Source organism: Beta vulgaris, chromosome 3 (assembly GCF_026745355.1).
Source record: "Beta vulgaris subsp. vulgaris cultivar EL10 chromosome 3, EL10.2, whole genome shotgun sequence".
Lineage (NCBI taxonomy): Eukaryota > Viridiplantae > Streptophyta > Magnoliopsida > Caryophyllales > Amaranthaceae > Beta > Beta vulgaris.
In genome coordinates, this window is record NC_079204.1 from 44305137 (window position 1) to 44324480 (window position 19344).

Genomic DNA, 19344 nt, shown 5'->3' on the forward strand with positions numbered 1-19344 from the left:
ACTAAGTTTCTATTAATCAAGACTAATGTTGGATCTACATTATGTTTCATGTTATAAAATGTTTAAGTTTATGATTTTATGTCGCCTTGTATTTTCCTTATGGAAAGTACGGTGGTAATGCGCCGACTATCTAGGCTCCGCTGCTAATAATCGATTAATTAACTTAACAACGGTGATTAGAGGTCGGGGCGTTACAGTAACATGATCTTCAATCACAACTTCATTCTCAACCCCGACATTCGACATATCAATCTCTAATGAGTTACTAGTGCCAACATCAACACTAATCCTATCCTGAGTATATTTTCCCTTCTCACCATGTCATAACCAAATATAATACTCAACCCTAAATCCATGGCGAATAATATGATCCATTATTGTCCTAATATCAGAACTCATATTCACATTGTAGCAATTAACATATAGACAATAAAGCTGAGCATCGCAAGTAAGTTGTTGATGTTCTACAGCACGTTTACAAAACTCATTGACACCTTGTATGAATACCAACTTATTCCACTTTCCATATATCCAACTTCGATCCATTTCGGAAAAAAACTCACACATACATACATACATACATACATACATACATACATACATACATACATACATACATAAAAATTTATTATCAATTAAAAAATTCACATAAATATAATGCAACAAACTAATATTCAATGCATGCTTCCATTGGGTCCTTATCACTCCAATCTAACCCATCCTTAAATGTCCAATCCCACTAGTGAATGCATGTATCATCATTGATTCTAAGTAAAATTCGGCAGCATTTTCCTTCAGTTCTCCAAGTACACGATAAAGATAATTGTTTATCTTATATGTACCCGGAGAACAAATTAGGGAAATGACTAATCGTATTTCACTTAGAATTACAGAATCAACACACATTCACCACCTAATTGAGATGTGACATTTAAGAACAGTCCTAAAACGGGGACTATTCAAGATTTACTCCTAATGATTAAGTCTTGAGCCGGTATCTAGGCAATATGATGTACATAAAACAATCGCATTCAAGCGATTCCAAGTCATCACCAAACAATAATCACATTCAAGCGATTTCAAATTATCACCAAACAACAAGTACCAAACCATTCCTTAGATTTCCCTTCCCCTCCCATTGGTGAGTCTATCAATATAAAGGCATTGCATATCACTTGAAATAAAGAATTGCAAAAACATCGCAAGAACTTAAGCAAAAACAATCCCGTATAACATTTTAGGGCATACAAAAACTTAAGCAAAATCATCACAAAATCAGTTTTAATACTCAAATCTTATAACTAATCATATACATACTTTATGTAAGCATTTTAAACTACAATTTAAGCCAAATTTTTCACTAAAAACACTATTAATTAAGAAAAAATAACAAAAAAAAAAACTAACCTAATATGATAAGGAGAGGGTGGCGCCGATGGTGAAGGAGTGGCGCCGGTGAAGGAAAAACGGAGGAGAGGCGGAGGAGAAACAGAGGAGGAAAAGTGAAGGAGATATCACAAACCCTCACCGGAAATTCGAAGCGATCCTTTCACCAAAAATTCGAAACAAACCCTCGCCGGAAAAGCACTGCAATCTCGCCAGAAATTATTGATACCCTTTTGCCGGATTATGAGAGTAGAGTGTGAGAGTGTGAGAGGAGAGAGAGAGTGTGTGTGTGTGTGTGAGAGGGTCAAGAATTGAAAGACTAAGGGAAAATGAAACCCACATGTTTTTTTTGGGAAAATGAAAGCATGATATATTGTTGCGGTTTCTAGGTCAGAAAATTTCAAAAAATATCCGTTGCGACCATATTGTTGCGTATGGGTAAAACCATAGCAATAAGCAATTATTCTACTAGTGATAATATATATATATATATATATATATATATATATATATATATATATTATATATATTATATATATATATATATATTACACGGTACACACACAACCTCTCATTTGAAATATGAGCACACTAACCACTAGTGTTGGTTTTTATGGGGATAAAAAAATTATAATATACATCTAATAAAAGCATTTAAAGATATGAAAACTAAAAAAAATAAAAAAATAAAAAATAAAATAAAATCCTACGTACAATATGATAATTTACAAAAGTTTTAAGTTCCCTCCATTAATTCCGTCGTTTTAATTTACTTGTCTACTAATTTATATAGCTGATTTTTTGTTTCTATTCAACCTTTCTACTATGGTCTTGCATTCGTTCATTTCCCATAAGTGAAGCCTCCTCCATTTCATCGTCTATAATACCATCTTTTGTAACTGATGTTGATACTATTTCCTTGTATACTAACTTATATATCTGATTACTTTTGGATTCACTATACAGTTGCTACATGATCTTAGCTTATTTTCACTTTAACTTGTTGGCTACGGTTTTCAAAATTGGTTTCCAAATTATAAATTGTCCGGTTTATTGTTTGCTACCGATTTTCTTATTTTTGTTAGGATTTTGATTGAAGTTATTTTGTCCTGGGTATCATAAAGTTAAAAAGTGTCACACATCTATATAAATATATTAAAAGGTGTGGTTGGCAACGTTTGTATGCCACGTGGTACCCTCAATTTGTCACTAGAAATTTGCCACGTGTCTTAACCAGCAATAAGTCAAGTGATCATTATTTAAAATAATATATATGTTGAAGTCTAGGCTCGAACTCCTGACCTCAAAGGATTTCCAAAAATTTACCATCCAATCTAACATTATTTTAGTGATTCATATTTCCACAAAATTATAGATATGTGTTATAAACAGTAATGTGGCAGTTAATGCCTACTTCTAGCCATAAAGTTTATTTTTTTTATTTTGATTTCTTTTTTGTAGTCATCTCCTTGCTCCATCTCTCCTTTCGAAATTCACCATGATCTTTAGAGTCCTGTACTTCATAATTAATGGGGTTGTGTTACAAATTATTCTTGATGCTAATCAAATTGTATTGTTGTTGTTCGAGAATACGAATCAGAAGATGAAGTTCAAAGGACCTATTAATAAGAATTAAGATACATTTACCACTACACCAAGTGATATATGTTGTAATCATTTTAAAATCAAATTATTAATAGATGAAAAATATAAGTACCCGGGGAATAGTCAGGGCCTAAAAACTAGTTACTCTTTACACTAGAGCAATGAAAATAAAAAATCATAACGCTCATCAATATTCACCATAAATATTACACTTTTAAGTTAACTTTTTAACACTTTTTAATGTTAATATATTGCGACACGCATCGCATGCATATAGTGCTAATCTCTATTTTATAAGGGAAGGGGGCTATGGTGTCTCTGAATGAAGAGACTATTTTACCCTCCTTCCCATTCTAAATTACAAATTCACTTACAAATCAAAAGGGGCTTCAAACAAAAATACCAAAAATATAATTATAACAATCACTCACAAGTCAAAAATCATAAAATTGCATAATTTACGTTATGCAGATCACTCAAATGAGGATACTTTACAAATACTTAAAAATTCACTTACAAATTACAATCTATAAAAAAATTGACTTGAAATCAAAGTGTCCACTTTCTTCACAATCTTTGAAGTAGTGTACTTAATTCAAAAATCAACTAAAATATTATAATATTATATATGATAAATAAATTCAATAAAATTTCTATTTTGTTCATAGAATTTACCTTTGAAAGTAAAAAAAAAAAAAAAAGAAAACTGGTGAAAGACTTAAGTGACAAAAACTAAACCATTCAAATTTTGCAAGTAAAAATAATTATACATCGTACGTCTCATGTTCAAATTTTGACTCTTATTTATATTTAAAAAAAATGAGTTTATATTTGGAAAAAAAAAAAAATCAAACACGCATCACGGACAAAAAATGCTAATATCCATAATACCTTAATAACATTCAAAGACCAAACTCCTTGGCCCAATAATGTTAAGCCTCCAATAAATCTCCTCTTCTCCTTCCATGCAACATAAGTTCGAGTCTTCTCTTCTAGTTGTAGCATAGCAGATAAACTATGGCGGGTTCAGCAGTAAGAGGGTTGATGTTACCAAAACCAGTAACTTTTGTTACTGGGAACCCTAAAAAGTTGGAGGAAGTTAAAGCAATTCTTGGCCAAACCATCCCTTTTCAATCTGTCAAACTCGACTGTAATTTCTGTTTTCCTGAAATTCCCACTTCTTTATCTCTTGAATTGTTTTTTTCATCGTTTTATTTTATTAAATTTTTATTTAAATTGAATGCAGTGCCAGAATTGCAAGGGGAACCTGAAGATATTTCTAAGGAAAAGGCTCGTTTGGCTGCTATTCAAGTATGTAAATCTCTTTTCCTCTTTATTTTGATTTCTGGGTATGAATGATTATGTGTTAAATTGTTAATTATGGTGATTTGGTAGGTTAATGGACCTGTTCTTGTTGAAGATACTTGTTTATGCTTCACTGCTCTTAAAGGGCTTCCAGGTATGCTCTTCCAAATTTCTTATTGTTAAATTAAAAGAAGAATCCCATTGTCTGTTTTTGTCTAAGTTTTATTTTTATGGATATTCTCAGTTTGGTTTAAATTTTAGTATTTTTTGTTTTATAATACCCTAATGTTTGCTAATTAATATAATTGCAGGGCCTTACATGTAAGTTTCTTCAATGATGTTGTGGAGTTAAGGTGCAGATTTCTTTCTCCTCCTTGTAATCTAAATGCTGTGGGTTTTTTAGGTATTGCATTTGTAATGTTGGGGTGGTGGGAAAAATGGGAATTGGTGGCGAGAACATGGTTAATTGGTGAAGTTGCTTGTTTGATTGGAACTTGGAAGATGTGAAATTTGTAGTTTAGAACAAGTTAGGGTGCATTCTTTCACCTTATTTTCCTCGAACCTATCTAGATTGAATTTATCGGAACATAATGGAACTTATCAAAGCTTATTTTGTATGTTGTGAGAAATTTATTTCAACTTATTGGAACTTATTAAACCTGATACTTTTTTTAAAAAGTGAAGAGAATGCACCCTTGGTTGGATTTATACTTCTTTTTTAATGTAAATCCTGCAAACCCTTGTGAAAGTTTTCAAATTACATTGATTGGTATTGCTAATTGCACAGTCAGACAGGTAAAAAAATCGAATTACTGATGTGTGTCAATGTGATTTTGAGTTTTAGTGAATTTCAGTCTTGTTTATAGAGTAGATGTCCTAGGCAATAGAAAGTGTGTTGTCTTTTGAACAACAAACACAGGTTCTCAAGTACACCTTAATAAATTGATCTAGAGATGGAATGAGACAAGTCTTGGGATTTAAATAATTTTATGTGGCCTGGCTATGACTATCCAGGGGTTTATGGTGATCTTCCTCTGCTTAGGATCATTTTACTAATACATAGCTGGTTGATCTCTTAGTTTGGAGATATTACATCTGACATTGCTGTTCTGCGTTCTTACTTGTTTGCCTTTTGATGTCTTTTTTGCTGATCACTCTGTGGGGCTCTTCAAATTATGCATCTGAAGCAAATGGTTTCTTGAGAAAATTGGTCATGAAGGTTGTTGATTCTGTCTCAATATGTTTATTTATTTTGTGCTCCATGGTCAATTTTATCTGGTTAATTTTGTTTATATTATGTTGGGAATTTCTTGTAGGTCTGAATAATTTATTGATGGCCTATGAAGATAAATCAGCATATGCTTTATGTGTATTCTCTCTTGCACTCGGACCAAGTGCAGATCCTATCACTTTTGTGGGTAAAACTATGGTATGTGCTTCTGTTTATTGATCTGCTGAAGTTTTAATCTTTACCACCTAAGATTCATGATTAATATGATTTAATTCTTTTTTACCAATATTGATGTTTAAGTGAACTAGATATCTACTACTCCACGGACATCTATCACTGTAGCTCTCATTTTTTCTTCGTCACTGATAAATTGTGCTTTATCTTTCTAATTCCAAGTGTTGTACTTGCTGAAAATCTGTTTTCTAAGATCTTAAGAAGCACTTGTCATTTATCAAATGGATATGTTACCTTTTGTTTTCTGTTAGAGCAATTCAGGTGCATCTGCATCAGAAAAAATGATGCTTTTTAAATGCAACTATGAGTTGATGCTTTTATAATTTAGAACGTATGACTTGATGATTTTCTAATTTGGAATGCTTCCTGATTTGGTTACATGCACTGTCAGTCTGTCAGACAGTTCTAATGCCCATGCGAAGCTGAAATGAACATTAGATCTATGTTTTTTTGGTCTATCCCTAAAGTCAACATAATTTCTCACAGTATATGTCGGTTTTTTCGACCCAAGAGTTTGTCACCTAAATCGGCAATTGCGATTAATTTACAACTGCAATAAGGTAAGTTAAGTTCAAATCAAATTCAGATGTAGCGTAAAAAGAAATTGAAGTGGATAGAGAAAGAACGTAGGTTAAGAAGGTGCTTAAATGATGGGAGAAAAACACTCAATTTGATAGCGAGGAAAAGTAACTTTAGCTTTTTAAAGAACACGAAAAGATTATTTTGAGACACCTTAAAAAGGGAAAGTGGGAAGATAAATAGGGGACAAAGGGAGTATAATAGAAGAACCTTTATGTCCCTTGAGAAGTACATAGACACAACTACTTTGTTTCTTTTTATTCTTTCTTTTTGAGTTGAGACACAATTGTTCACAAATTATTCTTTGTTTACATTCCTTGTGTCAAGCTCTTTGATCATTAATATATAAAGTAAAACACATTTTAAGTGCTAGTATGGTAATAATGTTGCTCTTTATGTTACTAGAATTACTTTCGCAATCACATTGGTATTTCCATTTCTTGATCAATATATATTGACAGATTTGGTGGTTGAAATTCACATTTGAAAAGTGGTGACAAATATTATGAACTAGAAAGAGTATTAATTGATGGTTATTCCTAAGATAGTGTAATAGATTTTTACAATGTTGGTCTGGCGGTTACTTTATAGTTACTGTACTAATTGTTGCTCTCATTTCAATGTTAGAGTAGTGTATATATATATATATATATATATATATATATATATATATATATAGAAGTGAGTTCATATGAGAATGCATACTTATATGAGAAATGAGAATGAACTTTACACGCTATAACTCTTATGAATAAGTGATGTAACTCTAATGAATAAGTGATGTAACTCCAAAAACAAAATATTTGAATTTTCAAAATTCAAAAAAAACAAAAAAAATTTGAATTCAAATTTTTTTTAGAGGGATATAACTCTAATGAATAAGTGTTGTAATTCTAAACCAATCGTGTGGTTGAGATTCATTCTCATTTCTCATGTAAGGAGCATTCTCATGTGATCTTGCCTCTCTCTCTCTCTCTCTCTATATATATATATATATATATATAATATGATGATGATGATGATGATGATGATCTGAAATGAACATGACGCCATGTGCGTTGAACCCCCTTAGCCTCTTCGGGGTGGGAGCCTCTTTTGAGTTTAAAGTAACATTAGTTTTGATTTCAAATGATCAATAGCAAGTATGACTATCTTTTAAAACATGCTATTGATTTCTTAATGTGCAATGAAATCTGTTTCTTCATTTAAGGTCAAACATAAACTATAAGCTTTACAAATACGAAAAGAAAAAGGCTAATAATATGAAAAAATGAAACACTCTGACACTGGATTTCATTGAGATAGTCCGGAGGGAAATACGATAGGATCAGTGTGGTAAAAAGTTGGGGTTGGCGACAAATAAATTAACCGTCTGATTTGCTTTACCCTCCGCCTCCAAAGGGGAATAGGGGATCTATTTTCAATAGGCGGGCTAGTTACTCCATGTCCAAACATTTTGGTGTCTCCCTGTCTAATCCTCAGGTTAAAGGGCCACTCTTAAAACACCAAATTTTTATGCACGTTGAGTTGAAATACACAGGGTTAACTTTCTATCAAAAATTTGAAAAAGAATTAATCCGTAACACTCCCTGAACCCAATGGCACTCAAATAGTTAGGTAATAAGCATCCTACCTCATGACCGATGATCATGTAGATGATGGCTTGGTCGAGCCTGCCCCGCGAGTCTACCGCAGGCGTGATCATCATAAGGCTGTAGGTTCTTACACGAGCCCACCTCGTTTTCGATCCTCTCCTGAAGCCGACTATGCCCGTATCTATGCTTATATTGATAGGTGATATGATAAAAGCACAAAGGTAGTGGAGTCCACCAACCAAGTCAACCATAAACTAATGATGAAGGGGAATTATTTGGGTTATGATTAAGGGGCGAAAATCATTAGATTATTCTCTCGGGCTAATTAAATAAGCTTATCATCATGGCATGAGCAATCAATTATGTCTTAATACATATTGATAGTCCGAAAACGTCTCTAGACTAGGAACTAAGAAGTCCTGGTCTTTCTAAGCTTATCATTTAACTTGGGTCAAACCTTAGTTACATCTCTGGATCCTTCACTAAAGGAAGCCTTTTAATGCTCAAATGGTGATTATCTATTTAAACATTCACTAAAATATTACGTCAATCAACCACTCTTTACCCAAAATTATATCCCCAGTACGACCTAAAGGTTCATGATTTTATTAATGGCTACATCCCGAGCTAGGGACTGCTGGGCCTTTTGTGTGAGAGGATTATAATGATAAGAGGATGGGACAAGGATAAGAAATTAATGGGAGAAATAAGGTGAAGATGAAGTATTTTCCTTGTTTTGTGGGGGTTGAGAAGAAGATTGGATGGGTGGCAAATTAACCAAAATACCCTTACTAACTATCTCCTTCCTTTTCATAGAGGGTAAAATCGTTTTTAATTTCTTTTTGTATCCCTCCCCCTCATAACAGCCCCTCCTAGGTACAGATTTAGTGGGATAAGGGGGTGTTTTGTTCCTATCTCTATCACAATCCCTATCCCCCCCCCCCCCTAATTTCCATGCCCCTAAACAAACACAACATTCCTTCTAATGAAACGCTCCATCATGGTAAAATAACTCAAATGCAACATAAATCAGAACATCAAGCAAATTTCCAACCTTAATTATTATTGAACTGCCTTTTCCCTCTAGAGAAATAAGTGCTTTCCTTTACCCAACAATACCAAAATTTCATCGAACTGCCTTTTTTTTTCAAAGTTGTTGCTCCAGAAGTACTTTGTTGTTGATATGTAAAGGTCAAAGAAGTTTGTTAAAGGTTTGATCTATGGAATTGCTTTTGCTCTAGCAACATCTTCTTATTGATTTGTAGAGCAAGATTTGTCAGCACTAGGCCACTAGATTCACATATATGAACTTTTTGCCTCTTAATAGAGAAGGCTAATAAAGGTTTTCTCCAATCATAATTTGTGGGATCATGTTGTGGGAGGCTCAGAATGCATTTTTATTATAATTATATTAGATATAGCTATCTTGCAACCATGCCCTACTGCAGAAAATCACTAGAAAAGCAAAAATCTTTTGTATATCCTTCATTGTGCTTCATTTGAGCTTATCGTTCTTCTGATTTGTCTGTGATGCTTATAATGTAATAGGATAATGATATCACGTAATGTTTGAACTATGTTGAAATGTGCGGAACTGGAAGTTATTTGATGATCCATCCATGGTCACTGAAACTGACAGTTCAGTTGCAGTTAGTGTTGCCCACTTGAACTGTGCTGTGTTGGATTGGGTGGAACCCATAATTTTCATCTCTTTGGTAGTACATAATAAAAGGTTGAGGGAGACGTGCTTTCCTATCTTCCTCTTTATAGACGGAAACTTAACCTAGTTGCCCATTTGAGAATAGGTAATTTTGAATTTTCCTCACCCTTCGTTTGCTGATATAGTTTCCTAGTAAATAAATTGTATCTCACTCCTTTGAGAAGGGTTATGTCATCAATCCTTTGTACAAAATGCATTCAGTTATCTTTTCTTTACCAGTTCAAAATTCATGTTAAGGCAGCAAACTTGGCTTCAGCTTAAGATCTATGATTTGTAATGTATTGGAAAATTCATGAGAAACAACCTAATAAATCACTTTTCTTTAAAAACTACTTTATAACAAAAATTTGTGGGAAACAACCTTTTGTGACATTTTCTTGGCAAAAAGGTACCAGTCACAGATTTCCAGCGCTAACTTTCTTTACTCTCAAGTGTTTCTTCCTTGTCCCTCCCCTTTTCCTTCACTTTGTCATTCCTTTTCACAAAACTTCTTCGGTCGCGGGTCCTTGCAGTTATAGTAGCCAATGCAGTCAATGTTGCAGCAATGCCTGTCATCGAGACAATAACATGGAACTAAAAATTATGCACTCTCCTCTTTCTTTCTTCAATTGCAAAAGAGAAATGAAATTTTAAAAAAAGGGAGGGAAAAGAGAAATAATAAGAATTCAAATGCCGGAGAGTATGGTCAACTGGCCAAACCGGTGGGTGATACATTTTTGCCAGCAAAATCACATAAAATAGGCAGTGTTCCACAAGGCTCTTTTAATAAGGTAATTTTTGACAAAACGAATGTTTTATATGGCTGTTTCTCACAAATTTTCCTTTAATCAATAGACCTTTTCTGCCACAATAAACTGTAACTTTGATTATTTTTTTTAACTCAGTAGTAAACGTGTAATACCTACTTAATAGTGAAAGTTTGGGCATTTCAGAAGACATATGACTTATATCTTGTTGTTGGCTTATGGCAGGGGAAGATTGTTACAGCCAGAGGGCCACACGATTTTGGTTGGGATCCAGTCTTTCAGCCTGATGGATATGAGCAGACGTAAGCTTCCTTTTGTCTGTTACATCTTGAGATTCTTTTTTGCAATTTATGCTAGATAACTATATCCTGTCTCAATATAGAAAGCTGTCTTTCTTAAACATGGATTTGATTGAAATTGGACTAAGAGTGAATATGCTATGTGTTCAATGTTCATCATAATATTTCATACGTATGATACTCATTATAAATAAGAATTATGTTCATTTGGAATAGATGCATAGTAATTTGGAATGCCATAGAACGATACTTTTATACTGGCTGTTTAATTAGCCTTTAATTGTAATTTGGTCGATTGCAGTTACGCTGAAATGCCAAAGGAAGAAAAAAACAAGATTTCTCATCGCTACAAAGCTCTTGCGTTGGTTAAATCCCATTTTGCTGAGGCTGGATACACTTTTCTCCCAGACTTTTCTTAGAATGTATTAGTTAACAAATTGCTTCTGTTGAGCTTTTTTGGGGTTGTCCTCCTTTTTTGGTCAAGGGTGTACAATTTGTTAGGTACACCTAGATGTACCTAATTAGATCAACACTATATTTATGTTTCAGAAGATGAATATAGTGATTTTACATCATAGAAGGTACATGATACATCCAAAACATTGTGTCTAACGTACCGGATAAATTGGGATGTACTCTACTATAAGAGATCGTATTTTGACTCATGCAGCCGACCACATCAACTCTAACATTGTTGTGGTTGCAATAGTATAGTGCCTCCTTTTCAGGCCAACAAGTATGCACCGACAGAAATCATTTGTATTTTGTGCAAAAATGAGCCCCAACACACTGATTTCATTATTATCTTTGTATCCTTAGAAAATACTTTTACTTTTAATACAGTTAAAAGGTACGAAAAGATGAGTGCTTCTTTTGTCCTCTTTAACTACCTTTTTTCTTTCCCTGCTTTATCTTTGCCTCTACCGTACCAGTTACCACGAGCTCGTGTGTTTAGTTTTTCTTGGAATAATGCTTTCTTACTAATACCCGAATGGCCAAAAGTCTCTATCGATCCAATTAGGTATCCGATAGACCCTATAGTGACCAATGAAGATAAATATTAAATCAAGCGAATCATTTGATGAGGAAATGAAATAAGGCTAACTTCTTGTATCTATATTTGATTTTGTTTTTAACAAAAATTTGGATTTTTTAAAAGATCAAATACCATAATACTTTTTCTTACAAAATGAAAAAAAATATGATGAAAGTTCAATTACTCTATAATGTTAGATCGAATCAAGTTAGACTAGATTTAATAATACTACAAAGCATAACACCTTATTTTGGACAAAGAGAAGTGAGGCTTAGCCATAAAAGGTGTTTTCTAATTAGTAATGTGAAAGGGATTCGAATTAAACAACATACATCTTTCCAAAAGTAATAGTAAATTAAATCGCATCATCCAAATATGTGGTTGTAAAAATTAAATTTATGATAAGTTTTGGGTTAGCTTGGTTTCATGGTTGACCTAATCACATAAATTTACTGCAAAATTTAAAATTCACTCGAAAACATGCCACTTGCCATCGTTAGATATCATGAATTATACTCCTTTATATTCTTTTTTATTTATACTATTTCACAACAATACATCATTTAAGGTTGTTCACTAAGGGTTTGGTAATTATCTTGGAACCCATATGATTCCATTAGAAATGAAAAATGGTTGAAGTATTAATAAGAGGTGCATTATTGACAAGTACAATAATTTTGTCATTAATGTGGGGAAAAGTTAGTAAGATAACCATGTGGTAGAACCATATAATTATATCCAAACAATCCAACAAGAACTTAATTAAAAACGTAACGAATAAATAATTTAAGGATAATTTTTTTGATTGTAGTCTTTGTTGTTAAAAGAGGGGTTAGGGACTTAGGGTGGTAAGAGGAGTTCCCTTCACACTCGACACCAGATATCAATTGACATCATAAGCGCCCCCTGGGCGTATGACCCTCCCACTTTCGAATATAGGCTTAGGGGAATGGGGCCACTATTGTACTAAAAGAAATTGTAGGTTTTATTTTTTTCAACATACAAAAATCTAAATTAATTAACTTAGATGAGTGATAATAGATTTAGATTAATTCTAATAAGACAATATCATATTAGCTAAATGAGGATCATTAGTATCTATTAGTCTCACCTTGAAGAATTGTCTTTCAAGAGAAACAAAATTCAAATTTATTTGTAGATTGAAGCCAAAGTTCATTTTAATTCTAATATGTTCAGATTATGGTTACAAATAAGGTAAGACATTGTCGGACATGTTCAAATACTTGAGATAAGGAGCAATAGTTCAGTTTCGTTATAGTATAGGTTCAAAACGAGAATTTACTTGAAAAGAAACCAAAGTTCAAATAAGTTCATATTAGGATTTTCAGTTCAAACCAAAATAATACCTAATCGCGAGAAAGCAATTAGCTCTCAATACGTTTATATAAGAAAATTCCTAAGTAGCGAAATCTCATGCAAATTAATTTTATCTTGTGTAAAACCCAATCAACTCACTGAAAAACGCAAGATAAAATTACAACTATCAAAAGTTACAACAGTAAAAATTTCCTATATAAATAAAGAGAATTAGCTAAAAAAAAAAACTAATTATTAGATATCTAATAATGAATCTATGAGATATTTTTGAGAATACACAATATTTTCTATCACACATTTAAATTTATGACAATCACTAGTTAAGGCTTGTTCATAAATAAATGAAATAAAGGATGAGGAGCTAGCTCATGTGGTAGAGCACTCCCCTCTGATCCTTGAGGTCAGGGGTTCGATTCTTACCCCCCAGCATTATGTTGGGGGTATTTCCTTAGCATGCTTTGCATGCTTTACCAGCCAATGTGCTGGTAGTTCCTACAAGGCTAGTAGCCTTGGTAGGGGTTAGCCTTTGAGCTGACTTAATTTCCCAATCAAATAAATAAATAAATAAATGAAATAAAAGTAGGCAAAAAAAAAAGTACCATATCTACTCAAGTACTCCACTCATTTAGTTCTAGGGGCCATGCCATGAGAAAGCAAGTTTACTTGATGAATCTCTTCGACTGTTGACTGTTGTGTGAACATACTGGACCCTCAATCCATGTGTAATTGGAAATTTGAAGGACCCATTTAATCAATCATCCTATCCAATAATCCAATCCCTCCATTATTTTCTCTTGCCGCCATCTGTATAATTGTCGCGCCTTAACTTGATCCTTAGAGAATGTGACGCATCGTAAGCTTTGAAAATAACTCATGCATGCATGTTGTGTTTTAATTCTTCTTCTTCTTTGTTCCTTCCTTGTTCAACAGCAATTGTATCCAAATGTTTGGTCTTCCAAACGAACTTTTTTTTTTTTTTTTTTGTTCTCGGACCATGATCAAACCTCTTACACCGAATTGCAACAATCTAAGGCTTCCAATAAATTCAGTGGCAGATCCTGGACCAAACACTTACTAGAGTCAATTTTAAAATACCCAACTTCTATATAAAAGTTGAATCTTTGACGATTATATCTCATTATATAAGTCAAGGGGGAGCAATGGTGTCCCCCTATGAATTTACATATTCAGGCTATGTTTAGTTCACCTGAAATTTTCTAATCTGAACTTATCTGATCTGATCTGAACTTATTTTTTCTGATCTGATCTGATCTGAACTTATTTTTTCTGATTACAAGATCTTATCTTTTAGATTTTTCTCAATATATAAGAAAAATATAGTCATGTGGGGTCTTGTTTGATTCGTCTCAATGAGTACTTTATTAATATTCAATTATTATAATTTTTACTAATATGTAATGAAAGTTATAATGATTTTTAAATATAAGCATGATCTGAACTGATCTGATCTGAACTTATTTTTTCTGATCTGATCTGATCTGATCTGATTAGATCTGAAATAAGCAAAAATAAGGTGAACTGAACATAGCCTCACTCTTTCACAACAAAAAAACCTTTACACGCATAAACTTAACAAAAAAAAATCATTCAAATCTCTATTAAACCCAATTAAATCATGTAATGGTCAATTACATAAACTTGCCAATAAAAAAGATTCAATCAAATTAAATTTACATCCAATCAAATAAAAAAAATCGTAATAAAAAACATACCAAAAATTAATACCACAAACAATAAAAAAACATAGCACTCTCATCACAAAGATAACTCATATACAAAATTATTCTGAAACATAGAACTCCAAAAAAAATTCAGTTTGCTTCATTACATAGATATGCAATTTCATCACTTATACTTATTTTTAAAATATTTTTAGATACTATTTGTAAGTATATAAATACTTCTTACTCACCAAACAGAGGTGATCTTAGATATATACTTTCATAATTTCATTTTTTATTTTATTTATTACTGAGCAATAGTTATATCTAAAACGTCAATACATACATAACATACAGAAAAAGCGAGTATATACATAATCCAGGATCTCAACTAAATTTATTTTACCAAAAAAAACAAAAAAAAATTATCGAATGTCAGTCCCCTACCAACCCTAACTAAGATTATCCCTTGCCAATAATTATTCTAAAATCACGAATATCAAACTCATCGTCGATTTTAACCTCGTCTATAGACAATGTATAAAAAAGTTATCGAGTACCGTCCCTAACTAAGATCGTCCCTTGCTAATAATTATTCTAAATTCACAAATACTCCCTCGGTTTCTTAAAGATCTTCCCTCTTTCTGTTTAAGTGCGTTTCCAAAAGATCTTCCCTCTTTTACTTTATTCCTTATTTGGAATTTTTTTTCCCCTTTTTACCCTCTTATGTCCCTATCATATGGTCCACCATTACATTATTAATTCAATTTTACTCCCTTTCTCTCTTCTACTTTAACCCCTTTTTATTTGTTTATTCATTTTAACCTCTTTCTTTCTCCTACTTTACCCACCCTACACCCCATACAAATTGATTCTTATTGGTATCTATAGTAACGGTAACAAAGAAGATCTTTAGGAAACGGAGGAAGTATCGAATTCACAGTCGATTTAAACCTCATCTGTAGACAATGTACCAATTAGTCTACTACGATACCTTGATAACAAACATTTTTGTACAATTGTACCCTTGTAGAATAAAACAGAACGCGGCAAGTTACCAGAAAAAGGTATAACTAATAATCATATCCATGATTTTATACCAACAGTCGACCATACTGTTTCATGACCCATAACTCGGGATAAAAACAAGCATTCGAAGCAAAATGAGCGCGGTTAGATATCCCATTCTTCATCATGGAGATCAAAGCTAGAAATTACATTGTTATGCTCCATGACAAAATGTAACAATTGTTTACAACGATACAGTAATTATGTTCCAACGTGTTCTTACATTTTGAGGCTCTAAGGGTTATCCACTTTCCTAAATTGAAGCAATAAATAGTTTTTTGAATTATTATAGCAGGATTTTTTGTCATATTTCCATGCCCAAATATACACAATTTTGAAATCGTCGTTTCTTTTCATCATAACCGAATCCTTAAACAACAGGGACAAAGAGGATGGTATTAAGCTTAAGATTGCTTATCTCATTGTCATTGGACAGTGAAAGGGCAGTGATTTTGAAACCGGTTGGGTTGATCACAAAATATGACCTAAAACACAACCTATCTCAATGCAGAATAGGTCGTTGCATGAGCTTACGAACGAACGTGAAGCAAGGTTGATAGGGTGAGGCAATGATATGTTAATGTCAAAGGACCAACTCAACCAAAAGGTTAAACTTATGATTGAGGTTCCAGGAATGGATTTATACTCTATCATGCTCCCTCACGCAAGAGCCTGTTAGCTTGAAGTGTGGATGCAGCACAAGCCCCCTCATACCTGACACTAAATATTCCACTGAAAAATGGATGAGATTCGAACCCATGACTTTTTTTTGTCACGTTGGCTCTGGTACCATGTCAAAGGACCAACTCAACCAAAAGGTTAATTTATGATTGAAGCCCTAAAAATAGATCTATACTCTATCAGTTAAGATCATTCAGTCAATAGTATTGTTGTCGAGCTCGTTGTGAATCATGACAGCATAAGGTTGAGCAGACAAACAGTAATTAGTTAATGTCATTGCTGGAATTATTTGTAAAGATATTCGATTATTGATTTTCTTGGTGTGCATAGTAAGCCGCAAAAAACAATGATGTAGATGAGGTTTGGACTTAAGTTTTGAATGTCCATTATTTAAACTTTACCTACTAAATTAGATGATATATTCTTGACATGAATTAAAATTAGTTAACTGATATTTAAATGACCCTGTTATTGTGGATTTACAGCCATAACGCAGATTCTGTTAAAGGTATCTTATAATATGCTGCTTTGAGTAAATTGATTATATAGATTAACCTAAAAATCTTCATCACATAATAGAGTAGATTTATGAACATTTCAAAGATGGGGTCAAAAGTGTTCTTTGATTACTGCTTTATAGCGGTAATTAACACTTGAAGTACTCAATAGAAAGATGAGAGGGATTACAAATTTGGGAGGTTGTTTATGACTTTATGGAAGTACGGGACACAATTTTTTTTTTTTCTATTACTAATTATTATAAGTGTGATTTCTGTAGGAATGTGCTAGTGATTTAATAACTAGAACATCTTTATAACTCCAAAATGTTTCAGTTTACGTTCCTAACTACTTTATTATCTAGACGATATATCAAGAAAGATGTACAATTTAATGAGACTAAGAGAAAATCAGCGTCGGTTGATGAGCTGGGATCTAAAGAAACAAAATGTAGGGAAGATGCCAGCGATTTTAGGCACATGGAATGATGGAAGGAGTTAGAAAAAAAAAATTCCATTATCGTGTCCAAGCCTATATAATTTTATCCTCTTAAGAATTTATTGTTGAACGGGATGGATGTCTGGTAATAATAGTTGAAACTTGAAATTGAACTGAGATTTATAAGTTAGCTCAATGATATGATAATTGAATTTGAGTCGGATTGGATCAGGTTTACAAATTTTGTATCTAATTTACTTTATACGGGCACAAAATTTTAAAGATTATTTTTCAAACTTGATTATATTTATTGGATTTATATCGGCTTTTTTTTTTGTCTTAGATAGAGTTAATTGAGTTGAATTAAAACTTAAGATCATGAAGTCAAAGTTTTAGATAACACTTGCAATATATTTAGGTTGATGACATTGTAAAATTATACTATTGACGTAAAATTAATCTCTAAGTTGATGGGGTGGTAGTAACCAAATTCATGTTAGATTTATAAGATCTTACATAACATCTACCTCCTATTAACATACATATCATATATTTCACTTTTCAGACTCCGTCGAACCAAGTCAGACTCAGATTCTAATTGATACGAAATTGTCATCCTAATTGAAATTACTAACGGCCCGTTCGTTATCGTTTTTTGTTTTCAGTTTTTTTTAAAACTAAAAACCAAAAACAGGAAACTAGAAAAAGTGGTTTTCACTTTTTAGTTGTCAGTTTTCAAACTCATCATGTTCCCAATAAATTTGACTAATTTTTTTTTCATTATTAGACATATATCATATAACTTTGTAAATCAAAAAACTAAAAAACAGAAAACCACAGTAATACCGAACGGACCCTAAGTTGCTGGAATTGATCGTTTTTAATATTTATATTTAGAAAACTAATTGTCAACCATTACAATTCGTTTATTTTTCTCCCCTAAAGACCCTTTATCTCAACTCATTTAGATACATGTGTGTTAAATAGAAGTTTAGAACTTATTTTGGTTAGTTAAATTATTGGATTGTTTTTCTGTGTACTGATTTGGAACTCATTCCAAACTTATTTTATTGAACTTTAATAAGGTGAAAGGAACGGGACTAATATGCTTGTTTAGTAAACTCCAAAATATCACCTCAAAAAGATATAATACTTCAAAAGATTTTAAGCTCGTATGTTATCTGGATTTTATATAAATCTTTTATGCAGCTCCTCAAGGTTTTTCTCTTCCTTTTTTCTTGGAGAGGAACTACGTCAGTTCTGTTTTCAGCTTTCATCATATCAAAATAGAAGTAGATCATTTTGTAATATTGATTCTAGGATTGGGATAAAAATAGAAATCTAGCACTACATGTTTACAATGTAATCGCTGAAGTTGGATTATAAACAAGGAACGAACGAATGAAAATGATAGCCAATTGCCAAAACCCAGAAGAGCATAATATCCAGAATTGCTGAGACATTAAGAGAGAATAATAAGGGACGACCTTCAAATACACACATTCAACACAAAATTATTAACACTTTTGAGCACACAACCTTAGCTTGTTATTTCTTAGCTTAAAATCATCCCACATTGACACATTCACATGTCAAATTGGACCTACCTCACATGCTGAGGAAAATTTTGAGGTTTCCATAACAAACTTTGCTGAATTCATCTGTTCACATCCCAAATAATTTCACCCACCTGTGTATTCAATACTAACATGCGGAGGGTGTGTTGAACCCATTAATTTCTCTCATCTCCACACTCTGATATGATCAGTTGTTATCGAGGTAGGTAACTAGACAAGATCTCGTTTAGCCCACTTACAAGCTAGGAGGTTCCATCCTAAAACCAATTGGTGATAGGAAGAGTAATTCCTAATCTTATAAAGTAGTTTATTCTCTCCTCTTTCTC

At 32.7% G+C, this 19344-nt stretch overlaps 1 protein-coding gene across 1 annotated transcript; it reads left to right on the plus strand.

Moving 5' to 3' along the window:
* The first annotated feature begins 3895 nt into the window (after window positions 1-3895).
* LOC104888739 (inosine triphosphate pyrophosphatase) lies at window positions 3896-11365 on the plus strand. The gene is made up of 8 exons (XM_010673788.3): window positions 3896-4141; window positions 4238-4302; window positions 4387-4450; window positions 4608-4617; window positions 5484-5515; window positions 5613-5725; window positions 10627-10703; window positions 11002-11365. Exons 1-8 carry the CDS (start codon window positions 4009-4011, stop codon window positions 11117-11119), a joined length of 612 nt encoding a protein of 203 aa, XP_010672090.2. The 5' UTR covers window positions 3896-4008; the 3' UTR covers window positions 11120-11365.
* The last annotated feature ends 7979 nt before the right edge of the window (window positions 11366-19344 follow it).